The 17,157-nt window shown below is 49.7% G+C and overlaps 1 protein-coding gene across 1 annotated transcript in view; it reads right to left on the reverse strand.

Moving 5' to 3' along the window:
* Positions 1-17,157, reverse strand: part of LOC140387312 (uncharacterized) — a 404,134-nt gene that overhangs the window by 167,639 nt on the left and 219,338 nt on the right. Inside the window, exons 19-22 of the mRNA XM_072470241.1 lie at positions 14,404-16,905; positions 12,592-12,744; positions 3,597-3,770; positions 1,559-1,705 (exon numbers count right to left, since the gene is read on the reverse strand). Coding sequence (XP_072326342.1) covers positions 1,559-1,705; positions 3,597-3,770; positions 12,592-12,744; positions 14,404-16,905 — 2,976 coding nt within the window. The remainder of the gene's footprint in view (positions 1-1,558; positions 1,706-3,596; positions 3,771-12,591; positions 12,745-14,403; positions 16,906-17,157) is intronic.

Raw genomic sequence — 17,157 nt, forward strand, 5'->3', positions numbered from 1 at the left:
GGTGTGGGTCAGTATTTACAGGGGGGACTTCCGGGTGCGGCTATGCAGAGCTAGGTCGCATATTCGGTAGCTCCCACTTGGAACGGACTTTTGGCTCCTTTTCAGGGCCCCCACGGCATTTGTTTGACATTTCCCGGTGTGGCAGGAAGACTGCAGCATTCCCCTGACAGCGTCCCCCAGGAATGTTATGTCTTTTGGCTACCAGACCCGGCAGAAACAGTAAAAGATTTGGCTGCAACAGGATAAACAGGGCCTCTTCCAGCATGCAGGCGGGGGAAGGGCAAGCTTAAAGCTGCAAACTGACCTGAGGGCCTTTATCAAAAGTGAATTCTAACAGCAGAGGGAACAACTGTGAAAAGATCTCACCAAGGCCACTGAAGAAGCGGGGACGAGGCTTCCGGTGGCAGCCATGGAGGAGTAGGTGGCACATTCGGCAACTCCCATCTGGAACGGACTCTTAGACCTTTTTCAGGAGTTTCCACAGACATTTTGGGGCAGATTGGTGAAGCGAACACTGCCAAAAGGATTCCCTCGCGAGAATTTTGGGCTCTTTTCAGGGCCCCCAAGGGCACTTTTTCGACGTTTCCCGGTGTGGGAAGGAGTTAATAATAGCTCCCCGTCAGTATATGGCTTTAACTAGGAGCGGGGTGACAAAAAGGTGGTGGTGGACCAGAAGAAGGGAGGGAAGAAGGACAAAATGGCGGCGGGCGGAGACCAGGCAGCGTGGAGGCAGTGGGCGGAGGAGCAACAGGAGGGTATCCAGCGCTGCCTCAGAGAGATTAAAAAGGACCTGCTAGAGCCGATGAAGGCTTCTATTGATAAGGGGTCATGGTTAGTCGGCGGGGGAGGGGGGCGGGTAGCCCCCAGATTCGGCTGATAACCTGGAATGTAATTTACAGAGGGGGTCCTCGGGGTGTGTGTCAGTATTTATAGGGGTGTCCCCGGGAGTGTGTCAGTATTTATAGGTGTCCTGCGGAGTGTGTCAGTATTTACAGGGGGGCTCCGGGGAGCGTGTCAGTATTTACAGGGGAGTCCCCGGGGAGTGTGTCTGTATGTACTGGGGGTTCCCTGGGGAGTGTCTCAGTATTTACAGGGGGGTCCCCGGGGAGTGTGTGTCAGTATTTACAGGAAGGGTCCCCGGGAGTGTGTCAGTATTTATAGGTGTCCTGCGGAGTGTGTCAGTATTTACAGGGGGGCCCCGGGGAGCGTGTCAGTATTTACAGGGGATCCCCGGGGAGTGTGTCAGCATTTACAGGGGAGTCACCGGGAAGCGTGTCAGTATTTACAGGGGATCTCCGGGTGTGGGTCAGTATTTACAGGGGAGTCCCCGGGGAGCGTATCAGTATTTACAGGGGAGTCACCGGGAAGCGTGTCAGTATTTACAGGGGAGTCACCGGGAAGCGTGTCAGTATTTACAGGGGATCTCCGGGTGTGGGTCAGTATTTACAGGGGAGTCCCCGGGGAGCGTATCAGTATTTACAGGGGATCTCCGGGTGTGGGTCAGTGTTAACATCAGGAAGTTTAATTCCCTTCAGTCCACCTGAGCTCCTGAACTCACCCGCCCCCACGAGCCCTTCATCCATTTTGTACAGGGCTGGACGTTGCACATCCTCGTGCTGTTCATCCGGAACATTCCATCACAGCGTCCATGTTCTGGACACATGACCAGTCTTTCTTGCTCGCCTTCATCACAGGCCTTAGAGCACTACAAAACCGACAGAGCAAAACTATTTTATTAAAACATATCAGAAACAGCAAAGCTAATAGCCAAAATAGGAAAGCCCTTTCCATTGTTACACAGTCCACAACCCCGTGCCTTAACTCTGACTTCAGGAGAATCGATTGTGGTGATCTCTATATGTGCATGTACACAAGGGTTAATGTGTAATCAGTAGCACCACATGATCACTTTGGGTGCACTGTGATCAAAGCAACTGCAGAAACAAGAACAACAACAGCAACAACGAAAACAACATGCAGCGCAACAAGAGCAACAAGAAGCGCTGCAGAAACAAGAACAACGACAGCAGCATCAAAAACTACAAGAACAACAACAAAAAGCATAACAAAAACAGAAACAACAAGCACGACAAGAAAAACAACAAAAAACAGAAACAACAAGCACGACAAAAACAACAAGAACGGCAACAACAAGAACGACAACGAAAACGACCAAGACAGAAACGACAACAATGACAGAATGACCTGTACAACATGGTACAACTCTGCACATGAAGGACAATGCCACAGCACACTGCAAAACAATGGCAAGAGTACAAACATGCCATGGCATGGCAACAAATCTCACAAATTCACATTTGCTCCACAACAAACAAGCAAACCAGCTTTCAAGAAAGATGACATGCAGAATCAATACCACAAACGCAGGAAAAAGTCCAGGTCAGACAACAAAGATGTAACACCGAATCAATACCACAAGCATAGAAAAAAAAACATAAATCAGACAACAAAGTGATTCGACCATTCAAACACCTTATTGATGGCTTCTTGGTGACTTAAACACAGGAACACTGACGACGTTCACAAAGAAATAACAACATCAACATCACCACTTCAACTACAGAAGAAGAAAGCAACTCGACCGCACAAATTCATGAAGTTTGGACTCACAAATTTTTTTATTTATTAAGATTGGAGTCATAAATATTGGTTGGCTTTGTATAATCATCAAGATCATCCCAAATTATACACAACATCATTTGTCTACCTGTTTCAAGCAAACGAAAACAACCTAAGAGACTAAATGTATTAACATTTGACAGACTAACTCATTGATTTCATGTTCTGCATTTACAAACTGCATCCATTATGTTTGTTCAATTTTCTTTACAACATACAGAAAATATGTAACACAAAAAAAAGGGGGTTGTGGTGATCTCTATATGTGCATGTACACAAGGGGTTAATGAGTAATCAGTAGCACCACATGGTCACTAGAGGGCCGGACCAACAGGGGTATAAAAGGCAACCACATTGGGTCTCTCTCTCTCTCTCGCTTGGGTGCACTGTGATCAAAGCAACAGCAGACTAGTTTAGATGGCCAGTGGAGTTACGTATAGTTATGTAAATATTGTTGTAGTTACTCAATAAACCTTTTGTTACTACTGGAAGAGTTTGAATCTTCTTCATCGGGATTCAGAATACCTCATCACTAACCAAGGATTGAGTAGCACATGTTACCACACAGGTAACAAAACATCGATCATGCTTCATCTCAATGAACCTTCCAATCACTCAGATGCTGCCATTTTACTTTCAAATTGCCTGCATCTCCTAGGAATTAGGAACATTAGGAACAGGAGCAGGCCATTCAGCCCTTTGAACCTGTTCCATCAGACAATGACAGATTTGCACTGGAACACTCACCCTACCAATCTCACCAAAACAGATTGCCTGGTAATTATCATTTTACTGATTGTGGGATTTTACTGTGTGCGAATTGGCGGCCATATTTCCTCAATTAGGTTGTGACCACACTTCAGCAAAGTCATGTGTGGCCTGTAAAGTGCTTTGGAATGTCCGGTGGCCGTGAAAGTTGCTATAGAACAGTCTTTCTTTCTTTTTAAGTGACTTACCTCTCCCCATGCAGACATGTACCAGTCCATACATTGCTTGGAATTGCAGGCGAGACTGGTCGGGGGCTTGTGGAGGACGGACTGGCAGTGAAAAGGCCGCAGGTGTCTCCTGTCCCTGGTGTCAATGCACTGGACATCTCGAATCTTCACACCACCACCACAATTCTTGGAGCACTGGGGGGGGGAGGTAATCAACAGCCTGTCAACATGCAGCTCAAAAAAGGATTTGCAAAATGTTACAGTCAGTAAGTACCGTGTCAGGAATGATAAGGATTTGAATCAGAGTGCAGCTTGTTGGTGTATTAAAGATATATAGCACACGAGGAGACGATTTGGGCCACCATGCCAGTGATGTTTCTTTGAAAGAATCCCAATTAGTTCCACTCTCATACTTTTTCCCCATAGCACCTCAAGTATAAATATATAACATCCATATAAATATATTGTAAAGATTTGTTCTGTGTCTCACAAAGGAGTCTGGAGGCTTTTTGGTTGAATATTAATGTTTATTATTAACACATAACTACCTCCAGTGTATAGCCCTGAATAAGTATTATCCCCAATCTGGCTTCTGTAGACTCCTACTGTACTCAGTCCATTACCCTGTGACTCTCTACATCATACTGTTCCCCAGTCTCACATTAATCCTTGCTATGCCAAACATCTTTATTCTCTACCCACCCCCACAAATCTTAACCCAAACATATTTACAGTACGATATTTGTTTACGTGCTATCCGTTCTCTCCTTAAATATAATTTCCACGTGTTTCACAATTTAACCCAAATATTTGTTTACTCTCTTATTTTCCAGTTGTTTTTCAAGTTTATGAATGTTTTCATTGAGTTCAGCAACCACTCTGCTGGGTTCAGTTTCAGAGTTATCTGGGGAATCCCTACACAAGGTTCACAATTTGGGAGGCACGATGGCACTGTGGTTAGCGCTGCTGCCTCTCAGCGGAGGGACTCGGGTTCAATTCCAGCTTTGGGTCACTGTCTGTGCGGAGTCTGCACGTCCTCCCCGTCTCTGCGCGGGTTTCCTCCGGGGGCTCCGGTTTCCCCCCACAATCCAAAGACGTGCAGATTAGGTGGATTGGACATGCTAAATGGCCCCTTAGGATGAGGTTACAGGGCGAGGGATAGAGCCGGGGTAGGGTGGTCTTTCAAAGGGTCAGTGCAGACTCGATGGGCCGAATGGCCTCCTTCTGCATTGTAGGGACTCTAAGATTCTATACTTCTAAGACGATATAGGCTCAGGCTGCCGCATTTTTTAATACCTTTCATGGAATGTGGTCCAGCACTTACTGCTCATCCCTAATTACACTATTCATTCCATTTAAGCATGGCGCCGTGTTTTAAATCACTCCTTCACCTTTTTTGCTCCAAGGAGAAATATTCCAACTTCTCCAGTCTCTCTACAAAACTTTAAAAAAAAAATTTAGAGTGTTTTCCATTAAGGGTCAATTTAGCGCGGCCAATCCACCTACCCTGTGGCAAAACCCACGCAGACACGGGGAGAATGTGCAAACTCCACACGGACAGTGACCCAGAGCCGGGATCGAACCTGGGACCTCGTGAGGCAGCAGGGTGAACCCATTGCGCCACCGTGCTGCCGTCTCTCTACAAAGTCCCTCGATCGCCATTCTAGTAAAACTCTGCACCCTCTCCAAGGCCTCGATACCCTGTCCCAAACTCCAGCTAAAATATAAACAAGTGATTCAGAATAACCTCCTCGTTTTGGGAACGGTAGATAGTAAAAATGACTAAGGTTGGCTGGGGTGACGATTCAAATGATCAGAACAATAAAAAGTGAGACATTCTAGAGGAGAAAGCTTTGAACAGTATTTGCAGAATGCAATAACTGACACTGAGCCAAAGATTTGTAAGATATAAATCCAAACAGACAGATAATTAAACTCCTGGGAAACACCCCTCTTGGAGCAGGATCTGTGTAACAGAGTACGAGAGTCAATTTTCAGATCTCTCCCCGAGCTTTTTTTCCATGTAATTATTATCTGGGTCCTTGATTGGAAACCATATGGCAAAACTTTATCACAAGAATTTTTTTTTTAAGCAGCTATAATTAGATTTGGCAGAAGTTGACACTGCACAGAGTGTTTTGTACAAATATTTCGGGAATAGTTTATGTTTGAAGAATGAGGATTTGTGTTTAAATGTTTATTTAAAAAGTTAGATCAGAAATTCATCGGGGAAGTTTGGTCTGTTGTAACTTTACGCAATGGGAGTGAATTGGAGGGGCATTAGCTCATTCGTGGGAGAGGGACAGGTTTGAGTTATCTCCGCTCAGTCACAGTGGAGCTGGACAAAGTTTATGTATCACTCCAGGGTGGAGTAGGGAAGGCGGGAGAGGACAGTAACTCCTGCACAGGCCCTGATGTTGTTCCCTGGACCATACGAGAGCGGACAAGAGGCTACCTCCCGTCTCTCACATCTGCAGTGGTATCAAGCCAAGCTGAGAATGAAAGGATTAAGGTCAGAGTATGGGAGGGGCAGGCCATAATTAAAACATCCACCCACGTGGTGAGAATAAAAAGCTAATGACATTCCATAATTCAGTTTTCCTCTGCGCAATGAAACCCATGCAGGTCAGGAGTCTCTGGATCAAGATTGAAAAGGATTATCTGTGGCCGGATGCCATACAGTGTCCCATTCATCACTTTAGCCATTCACACCCTCCACCACCAGTGTGCACTGTCCACAAACTGCACCACAGCAACTTGCCAAGGCTCCTTCACCACGGAGAAGGACGAGGGCACGAAGATGCTAGGGAACGCCCCCCCTCCCCCCCCCCCCCCCCACCTGCAAGTCCCCCTCCAACTCACCCACCACCCCCAACTTATATAAATATATCAGCCGCTCCTTCACTGTCTCCGGCAGCCTTCTTAAATGGCCCCCCTGATCTGCGAGGAAATCCCTCTAAGTGCGGCCTCGCCAGGGAGAAACCCCCAAGGCTAAAGAAACCAGCAAATTGCCGTTGGATAGCGGCCTGTTTCTCAGCGCTGCAGCCACCGAAGAGCACCCTGCTAAACACGCTGTTCAGCTGCAAGAGGGCTCGCAACTGGCGATCAATGTCAGTGCTCCTGAATTAATTAATAATAATAATAATAATAATAATAATCGCTTATTGTCACAAGCAGGCATCAATGAAGTTACTGTGAAAAGCCCCTAGTCGCCACATTGCGGCGCCTGTTCGGGGAGGCCGGTACGGGAATTGAACCCGCGCATTACAAGCCAGCTGTTTAGCCCACTGTGCTAAACCAGCCCCAATTAGGAACAACCAATCAGGCTCCCAACTCCTCATCCAGTCACCTTCTACATCCAGTAACAGCCACATGGGTGTAGGCATCTTGAGAGAGCTGGACAGGGCTCCCCGCTTAGTCAAAGGGGCAATGAAAACTGGATAGTGAAGTTTAGCTACTTAAATACATGAGGTTGTGGAAAGCTTCCGGTATCTGGAGTTGAAACTCTGCAAGGGGGCGGGGGAACATTCGTTTTCTGAAACTGAAGCAACATCATTAGCAATTAGGAAAGGTGCTAAAGGACCTGAATTCATAATAAGGATAAAATGGAACAGCTAAATAAACCAGTAACTAGTTTGATGTGTGAGAATTACAAGGGCTCCTGTGGGAATGGGGAGGAGATGAAGCTGCCAAAACTGACAGCTAATTAAGCTTGGTCTATGTTTCAGAGGCCTTGCTTTGCCAGAGGGAGATGCAGCCTCCTCAGCTTAAAGTGTGAGGCTAACAAACACAGATTTGCTCGGAATTGTCAGTGAAGTCATAAGCTACACTCGGGAGGATGACGTAGGGAGAGTTAGACTGCGACAGTGTATTTATAAATCCCCTCATCCTGTTCCATCATTCTGTTGGATCGTCAGTGATTTGCATATCAACTCCACTTGATTCCGTAACCCTTAATACCCTTATCAATCTCACTTTTTAAATGTTTAACTACACCCCCCCCCCCCCCACCCCCCCACCTCCCCGCCCATAGGGGGCAATAAACGAAGAACCATGGGGGCGATTCTCCAATATGGAGTCCAAGTGTCCGCGCCGTCGTGAACGCCATCGCGTTTCATGATGGGGCGAACCGGGCCCGGGTCCGACCGATTCTGGCCCCCACAGGGGGCCAGCATGGCACTGGAGCGGTTCATGCCGCTCCAGCCTCCTTTCCACCGCGCCAACCTGCGCATGCGCGGGGGACGTCTTTAGCGCGCCGGCCCCGACCAACATGGGGTCGGTGTTCAGGGGCCGGCCGCGCCAGAAAGTAGGGCCGGGAGGGGGAGAGGCCAGCCCGCCGATCGGTGGGCCCCGATCGCGGGCCAGACCCCATCGGAGACCCCCGCCCCCCCCCGGTGAAGGAGCCCCCCCCCCCCCCCCCCCCCACCAGCCAACCCCCGACCGTTCTTGCAGAGTTCCCACCGGCAGCGACCAGGGGTGAACGGCGCCGGCGGGACTCTCTCGTATCGGTGCGGCCGTTCGGCCCATTTGGGCCGGAGATTCGGCAGCCCCGCCGATTCCAGCGGCCCGCGGCTGGCGGCACGCCAGACGCGCCGGCGCAAATGGTGCCGATTCGCCGCACCTCGGAGAATCACGCGCCGGTGTCGGGGCGTCGTGGCGCGGTTGCGCCGATTCTCCGGCCCGGCGCGGGTCTCGGAGAATTGCTCCCCATAAAACCATAGAGTCCCCATAGTGCAGAAGGAGGTCATTTGGTCCATCGAGTGTGCACCAACCCTCTGTAGGTGCAGATTTCCCAGACCAACTTCCCCAACCTAACCCCGTGACCCCACCTAACCTGCAACCCCTGGACACTAAGGGACAATCGATCACGGCCATTCCACCTCACCTGCACATCTCTGGACTGTGGGAGGAAACCCACGCAGACACGGGGAGAACGTGCAGACTCCGCACAGACAATCATCCGAGGCCGGAATTCAACCCGGGTCCCTTGGCGCTGTGAGGCAGCAGTGCTAACCACTGTGCTACCGTGGCGAGTTATTCCTGACATCAGTGCTGAATGGCCCAGCGCAGATGATACGATTATGTCCACTTCCTCCCTAACTTCCTCCTATCAAATCCTTTAATCATCTTAAAAACCTCAAATTAGACCATCCCCAAATCTCCTATATTGAAAGGAATGTCGATTGAGCCTATAGAACATGTCTTTGAGTAGGATAGTCGGCATTACAGTGCAGGGGAGGGTGTTACGGTGCAGGGGAGGGTGCTACGGTGCAGGGGAGGGTGTTACGGTGCAGGGGAGGGTGCTACGGTGCAGGGGTGGGTGTTACGGTGCAGGGAAGGGTGTCACGGTGCAGCGGAGTGTCACGGTGCAGGGGAGGGTGTTACGGTGCAGCGGAGGGTGTCATGGTGCAGGGGAGGGTGTCACGGTGCAGGGGAAGGTGTCACGGTGCAGGGGAGGGTGTTACGGTGCAGGGGAGGGTGTCACGGTGCAGGGGAGGGTGTTACGGTGCTGGGGAGGGTGTTACGGTGCAGGGGAGGATGTCACGGTGCAGGGAAGGGTGTCACGGTGCAGCGGAGTGTCACGGTGCAGGGGAGGGTGTTACGGTGCAGGGGAGGGTGTCACGGTGCAGGGGAGGGTGTTACGGTGCAGCGGAGTGTCACAGTGCAGGGGAGGGGTGTCACGGTGCAGGGGAGGGTGTCATGGTGCAGGGGAGGATGTTACGGTGCAGCGGAGGATGTTACGGTGCAGGGGAGGGTGTTACAGTGCAGGGGAGGATGTTACGGTGCAGGGGAGGGTGTTACGGTGCAGGGGAGGGTGCCACGGTGCAGGGGAGGGTGTCACGGTGCAGGGGAGGGTGTCACAGTGCAGGGGAGGATGTTACGGTGCAGGGGAGGGTGTTACGGTGCAGCGGAGTGTCACGGTGCAGAGGAGGGGTGTCACGGTGCAGGGGAGGGTGTCATGGTGCAGGGGAGGATGTTACGGTGCAGCGGAGGGTGTCACGGTGCAGGGGAGGGTGTTACGGTGCAGGGGAGGATGTTACGGTGCAGGGGAGGGTGTTACGGTGCAGGGGAGGGTGTTACGGTGCAGGGGAGGGTGTTACGGTGCAGGGGAGGGTGTCACGGTGCAGCGGAGGGTGTTACGGTGCAGGGGAGGGTGTTACGGTGCAGCGGAGTGTCACGGTGCAGCGGAGGGTGTTACGGTGCAGCGGAGGGTGTTACGGTGCAGGGGAGGGTGTTACGGTGCAGGGGAGGGTGTTTCGGTGCAGGGGAGAGTGTTACGGTGCAGGGGAGGGTGTCACGGTGCAGGGAAGGGTGTCACGGTGCAGCGGAGTGTCACGGTGCAGTGGAGGATGTCACGGTGCAGGGGAGGGTGTCACGGTGCAGGGGAGAGTGTCACGGTGCAGTGGAGGGTGTCACGGTGCAGGGGAGAGTGTCACGGTGCAGTGGAGGGTGTCACGGTGCAGGGGAGGGTGTCACGGTGCAGGGGAGAGTGTCACGGTGCAGTGGAGGATGTTACGGTGCAGCGGAGGGTGTCACGGTGCAGCCGAGGCTGTTATGGTGCAGGGGAGGGTGTTACGGTGCAGCGGAGGGTCTCACGGTGCAGCGGAGGGTGTCACGGTGCAGGGGAGGGTGTTACGGTGCAGCGGAGTGTCACGGTGCAGGGGAGGGTGTCACGGTGCAGGGGAGGGTGTCACGGTGCAGGGGAGGGTGTCACGGTGCAGGGGAGGGTGTCACGGTGCAGGGGAGGGTGTTACGGTGCAGGGGAGGGTGTTACTGTGCAGGGGAGGGTGTTACGGTGCAGGGGAGGGTGTTACGGTGCAGGGGAGGGTGTTACGGTGCAGCGGAGTGTCACGGTGCAGGGGAGGGTGGGAGGGTGTTACGGTGCAGGGGAGGGTGTTACGGTGCAGTGTAGGATGTTATGGTGCAGCGGAGGGTCTCACGGTGCAGGGGAGGGTGTCACGGTGTAGCGGAAGGTGTTATGCCACAGGGCAGCACGGTAGCACAGTGGTTAGCACTGTTGGCTCACAGCACCAGGATCCCAGTTTCGATTTCCGCCTTGGGTCACTGTCTGTGTGGAGTCTGCACGTTCTCCCCGTGTCTGCGTGGGTTTCATCCGGGTGCTCCGGTTTCCTCCCACAAGTCCTGAAAGATGTGCTTGTTAGGTAATTTGGACATTCTGAATTCTCCCTCTGTGTACCCGAACAGGCGTCGGAATGTGGCGACTAGGGGATTTTCACAGTAACTTCATTGTAGTGTTAATGTAGGCCTACTTGTTGATGTGTTAGGCAGGTCGGTTCGGTGTGGACTGCACTTGATGCAGTGATGCGAGAAACCAACCTCTAACACTGTAGAAGATCCACCACGGTTTTATTGAACGATAGAACTAACATACATATTTAACTGTGGGTCGACACTATACTGAACTGACTGGAGACCTTGTACTAGCCTGACCAGACTTACTGGCTACCGCATGGTGTTTGCACTGTGCTAGCTCGTGGACTCTGACTGTCTCAGTGGCTGGGTCCCGAGAGAGCGGGAAATCTAGTGCCCTCTCGATTTATAGTGGTGGTGTCCTGTCTGGTGATTGGCTGCACTGTGCTGTGTGCTTACTGGTCATCCTGTGTGTCAATCACTGCCCGTCTGCATCTCATTATATACATGGGTGGATATTATGACACTTGTGACAATAAAGATTATTATTATAGTGCAGGGGACGGTGTCACGGTGCAGTGGAGGATGTTACGGTGCAACAGAAGGTGTCACGGTGCAGGGGAGTGTGCCACGGTGCAGGGGAGTGCGTCACGGTGCAGGGGAGTGTGTCACGGTGACAAATGTTATATTCGTTACCCGTCAGTCTGGCCTCAATAAAACTCGAGATGGATTTGTAGGCATAGTGTTATTTATTTTTACCCAACTTGCAAGTCTGACTCGCTTCACAAAAACCCAGAACACAAGCTGCCTCCAGGGTCTTCCGAATCGAGTGTTATTGGAGACAAAGGAATCTCTACAAAATACATTCAAATGGCATCACGTTTCACATACACGATTCCCATAGGTCATCCTATACCCCTCCTGACCTGGCCATACATCCTAATTGGCTCACTTCTCATTCCTTAACCCTGGCCTCTTGTTACCCAGCATTCTTTTCTCCTCCCCTACCAGACTCCCCTCCCCCTTCCTTGCCATGCTTTCTGAAATCCTTTGTCTGTGAACTCACTAAAATTAGACCGGCCTACATCTATGAAAATGAAAAAAATGAAAATCGCTTATTGTCACGAGTAGGCTTCAATGAAGTTACTGTGAAAAGCCCCTAGTCGCCACCTTCCGGCACCTGTTCGGGGAGACTGGTACGGGATCTACATTACTGTAACTAATATATTTAAACTAACTATTTTATATCACATTCGTCAACGGTGCAGTGGAGGATGTTACGGTGCAGCGGAGGGTGTCACGGTGCAGTGGAAGATGTTACGGTGCAACAGAGGGTGTTACGGTGCAGCGGAGGATGTGCAGCGGAGGGTGTTACGGTGCAGCGGAGGGTGTTATGTGCAGTGGAGGGTGTTACGGTGCAGCGGAGGGTGTTATGTGCAGTGGAGGGTGTTACTGTGCAGCGGAGGGTGTTACGGTGCAGCGGAGGGTGTTATGTGCAGCGGAGGGTGTTACGGTACAGCGGAGGGTGTTACGGTGCAGCATAGGGTGTTACGGTGCAGTGGAGGGTGTTACGGTGCAGTGGAGGGTGTTACGGCGCAGTGGAGGATGTTACGGTGCAATGGAGGATGTGGTGGTGCCACAGAGGAATGCAATAACATAAACAATAGCAAAATGTAATTAATTAAGAATGGAATCCTTCACTGTTTTTCAAACCAGCAGCTCCAATAAACAAGTCAAGCAATTTGCCCCAATGGGATTGCGGTGCTGGATTAATTCAATGGGTGCCAATTGGTCCATTGTTTCAAATATCTCATCTTGCACTTTCCATTAAGATGGAGTTGCTGAAGTGATTTGAGGGACTTACTCTGGTCCAGTTGCCCACACGCCAGGCTGAGCAGGGTCTGATGTAGCATCTGCGAGCTGGAACCGGTTTTTTGGTCCTGTTGCAGTTGTTGTCTGAACCCGTGCTGCAATGCACTGTTCTCCAGATCGCTCCCATTCCACATGTCGTGGAACACTGTACAACACAGTGAAACAGTTATTGTACTCCATTCAAACCAGTTACATCCCTGCACACCATTTGAAACAACGGTTCCCTTTGCTTCTGCGTTAAAGAGTAATTCTGGAAGGATGACGTTTGTTTGAAAAGTTTGCAAAGGGTGAGGTTTAAAGCTAAATTTTGCTGGCAGCTCGGGCTGTCCAAATGCAACTTTAGAAAACTTACGCTGAAAGAAACAGGTTTGTGTTTACAGAAGGGATATGAGAGATGGTGAACTTGTGTGGGTGGCAAGGTAGCACAATGGTTAGCACTGCTGCTTCACAGCTCCAGGATCCCAGGTTCGATTCCAGCTTGGGTCACTGTCTGTGCGGAGTCTGCACATCCTCCCCGTGTGTGCGTGGGTTTCCTCCGGGTGCTCCGGTTTCCTCCCACAGTCCAAAGATGTGCAGGTTAGGTGGATTGGCCATGATAAATTGCCCTTAAGTGTCCAAAATTGCCCTTAGTGTTGGGTGGGGTGACTGGGTTATGGGGATAGGGTGGAGGTGTTGACCTTGGGTAGGGTGCTCTTTCCAAGAGCCGGTGCAGACTCGATGGGCCGAATGGCCTCCTTCTGCACTGTAAATTCTATGATTCTATGAAAGAGGCAGTGATGGCAATCTGCTGAAACATTAAGCGGTGAAATGTCTTGTTTAAGTACAGACAGGGAGAAAGCCAGTTTTTTCTATATTGGGAAGATGTTATTTGCACCTCTCGACTCTCTCTGTCACTCGTTGAGATCATTAAAAAAAAAAAAAATTTAGAGTACCCAATTATTTTTTTCCAATTAAGGGGCAATTTAGCGTGGCCAATCCACCTAACCTGCACATCTTTTGGGTTGTGGGGGCAAAACCCACGCAAACACGGGGAGAATGTGCCGTGAGGCAGCAGTGCTAACCACTGCACCGCCGTGCTGCCCACTCGTTGAGATCATGGCTGCTCATTACACCTGCTGTTGTCCCGTATCCATTAATACCCAACCTCTATCGATCTCAGTTTTAAATTTAATAATTGATCAGGCATCAATTTGTGGAAGAGAGTTCCAAACTTTCACCACCCTTTGAATGATTTGGTTCCCCAATAAAATTTTTGAAAAAGTCTGGCTCTAAATTTTTTTTACTTTGTAAGGAAGTCCCGGCCCATTTTATGCTCTCGGCCTCAGTACCCGGGAGCTGCGGGCAGAAGGTGGGTACCCCGGGGCTGCACCATCGCTCCAGACTGGCGCAATGGTGGACGGAGCCAGTAGTAGGCGCAGTCTGGATGAAGGTGGGAGGAGGAGGAGGGAAGGGAATTATTTAACTCAGTGTTTTTCAAACTTCTTTTCCCGTCACCCACTTTTGCCAACTGACCATCCTCCAGGACCCGTGCCTTCTTCACTTACCTTTAATGTGACAGGTGAGCCTGCTTGGTGGTCACGACCTCACTCCAATCAGGTTTCATGTCTGGGGGTAGCCGGTTTGTTTCATCTCCTCCCTAACCTTTCCAATATCTGTCGCTGCCATTGTGTCGACCACTGCCAACTCACCTTGAACCTCTCTCCACTTTTCTCAGCCTCAGGCCTCTCCTTTGTTTCTAAGTTAATTCCTTGATTAATAAAACATTCTGAACGTTGCTGCTTTCTGAGTTAACTCTGATACTTGCCTCACTCCAGTTTCCAATCACCCAGTAGGCACTGAATTCCTCAGAGGTTGGGTTTGTGACTGCTTCTATCACTGAACTTGCTAAAGTTGTCGGTACTTCCAAACTTGACTTTGACAAGGGCTTGTGTCCGGAGACAGTCGGCAGATGCATTCCAGTAGTGGTCGCCGGCCAGCTGCTCACCGTGGCTCTTTGGGAGTCATTCCTGATTTCTGAATCAGTGTCGTCTGGATCAGTCTTGCCAATTTTTACATCAGAATTTAACCTCGTTGAAACAGTTGTTGCCGTTTCCTTCGCGCCTACATTGGGATGAATGGCTGAAATTGTCTCATGGGGCACAAAGATGGCAGTCCGAGGAGTACCCACCGGGACTGCAGTGTCTGATTGTTGGGTCCTGGATGTAGTTAAATGTGAGGTAGGTCTTGGTGTTACAGCTGCTGACAGGTTAGGACTAGAGATGGCTTTAACAGAAGAGGTAGTCATACTCCTGGAGCTCCCTTCTACAGAATTTGAGGGTGATGCCAATCTTGTCCTCCCTTGATATAGATTTGCTGGTGTCAGTGACCTTCCAGTTGAGTGCCTAATCTGAGGGCTCACAGTCTGAACAAATGAATGGCCAGAGGGGGTTACCATAACTGGCTGCAAATGGTTTGATTGGATTGTCTCAGCTGTACTTTGCACTTCAGGCTGAGAGTCCAGATTTGGCCGAGCTGCAAATGTCGCTGGAGATGTTGATACACCCGATGGATAACCTGCCTCCGGGAATCCCAATGCCAGCGATGTGGATAAAGCTGGCGTCAAAGCCAAAGAGGTTTGCGTCGAAGGGGAATAATGGTGGGAGTGCACGTTCCGGGTGTTATGATACTCAGGTTCTCCGGGCAGGATAACATTCCCCGGCAACTCCGAAGGATTCCTCAAACTTTGCCAATCCGGTGTGCTTGGCAAAGTTCGTCCTTGCTCCGCAGACCAATGTATCACTTCCGAAGCAGGAACGCCATTTGGGTCAATGAAGACTGAAGGTTTTGGAGATACAGTATGAGTGATGGAGGGGAGATTGCCGAGGTTTCCCCAGTAATTAAGGTTTTTATTAACAGTAACATCTGGATTTGTATCACCGATGTCATGGTGTGTGTATTGATTATCATCCACATGGACCATATCACTAAGTTTAGAATTATTACTGTGTTTGCTGCTCGGGAGGTGAGCTTTCTCGGTTATAACCTCATGCTCATCCTTCGGCACTCTACCTTCTTCTATCAGTAGATGTGTATTCATGTTTTCGTCCATATTCTCATTTGGTTCGAGGTTTCTTTCCAGTTCGCTGTCAGAAGGATGTGTGTAACCTTCAGCTTCTACATGATGTTGACCATCCTGCTCACTATTGCTTGCACCACGATCACTCGTGCTGGCCTCATCAATGTTCTGCTTGACCACAGGAAGCTCCTGCCTCCAGGTGTCTGAAGTATTGGGAATGTTTATATTGTTACCTGGTGATGAGGTAGTCATTATGATTGATGGGACGCTGTGGTAATGAGGACTGTGGTTTCCAATCATGTCATGAATACTGCTCTGATCTTCACTTGATGAAAAACCTGGATATATAATTTCCATAACACTGTGCATTGTTGTATTTCGAACGGGCAGCAACTCATCTTCCTCGTACAGTTCCTCTTCAATAGCTTCAATGTCGGTGTCATGCAATACACTTTGCGTAACCTCCGTCACTCGGACATGCACAGTAGGATGCTCCTCGCTCAGCCGAATATCCTTTTCTTCTGAGGTAGAATTTATAATCGGAGTATTCTTTGTTTCTATCTCATCCTGACTGGAGAGCTTTTCATTCGCTGGGGGTTCCGAATGAATCTTCTCCAACCCATCGGACCCCTGCCAATCATCTGAAGTCCTATTCTTGCTTTGGTCCGGTATATTCCCCCAAACATTGTTCGAAATATTATTTATTTCTGAATGTTCTTCTTCATGTTCAATGTCCTCACTTGTCATCTCTTCCTCTTCAACGTCAAGCCTATCCTCTGGGTCATAGTCAAGGTCTTCATGGAAATTTATGAAGTTATAATCGTAGTAAAAATCGTCCACAAAGACATTTGTCTTTGCCGAATTCTCATCCTTGCTGCTCTCAACAGTGAAATCATCTTCAACGATATGGTTGTTTATCTTATCTTCAGGGGGATGTGGTTGGGGTGCCGCTGTATTGAGATTGGGTGGACGAGGGTTGGGGATGTTAACAATTTGATTTAAATTGTCCTCTTGAACTGTCTTGCTGGGGTCAAAGTTCAGATTGAAACCCACTTCGTTGTAGAGTTCCCTGCTCGATCCGCCACTCCCTGACCAGTCAGGCGGCGTGAAGCCAGTCCTGTGCAGGGGGCAAGGTTTCAGGTGGCATGGGTCTTTCGCAGCTGGCTTCGTCTCAAAGCTGCATGTCATGTTGGTGTTGTTCCGACATTGCACATTGCGCCTTCTTACTCCTTCCCCACAGGTTACAGGGCACTGTAAAAAACAAATGATAAAACTGAGATGTGACACCTTCAGCAAAGAGTGGAAAAATATATGAATAGAAAACTCTGCAGGAGAAAAATAAATCTTGTTTCAACCAATCAATGGGAATGAATGGACGGGAATATTCTCGTTAGAGTTTGTATTTCTTTTTTTTAAAAATTAAATTTTAGAGTACCCAATTCATTTTTTCCAATTAAGGGGAAATTTAGCGTGGCCAATCCACCTACCCTGCACATCTTTGGG

This window comes from Scyliorhinus torazame, chromosome 12 (assembly GCF_047496885.1).
Source record: "Scyliorhinus torazame isolate Kashiwa2021f chromosome 12, sScyTor2.1, whole genome shotgun sequence".
Taxonomy (NCBI): domain Eukaryota; kingdom Metazoa; phylum Chordata; class Chondrichthyes; order Carcharhiniformes; family Scyliorhinidae; genus Scyliorhinus; species Scyliorhinus torazame.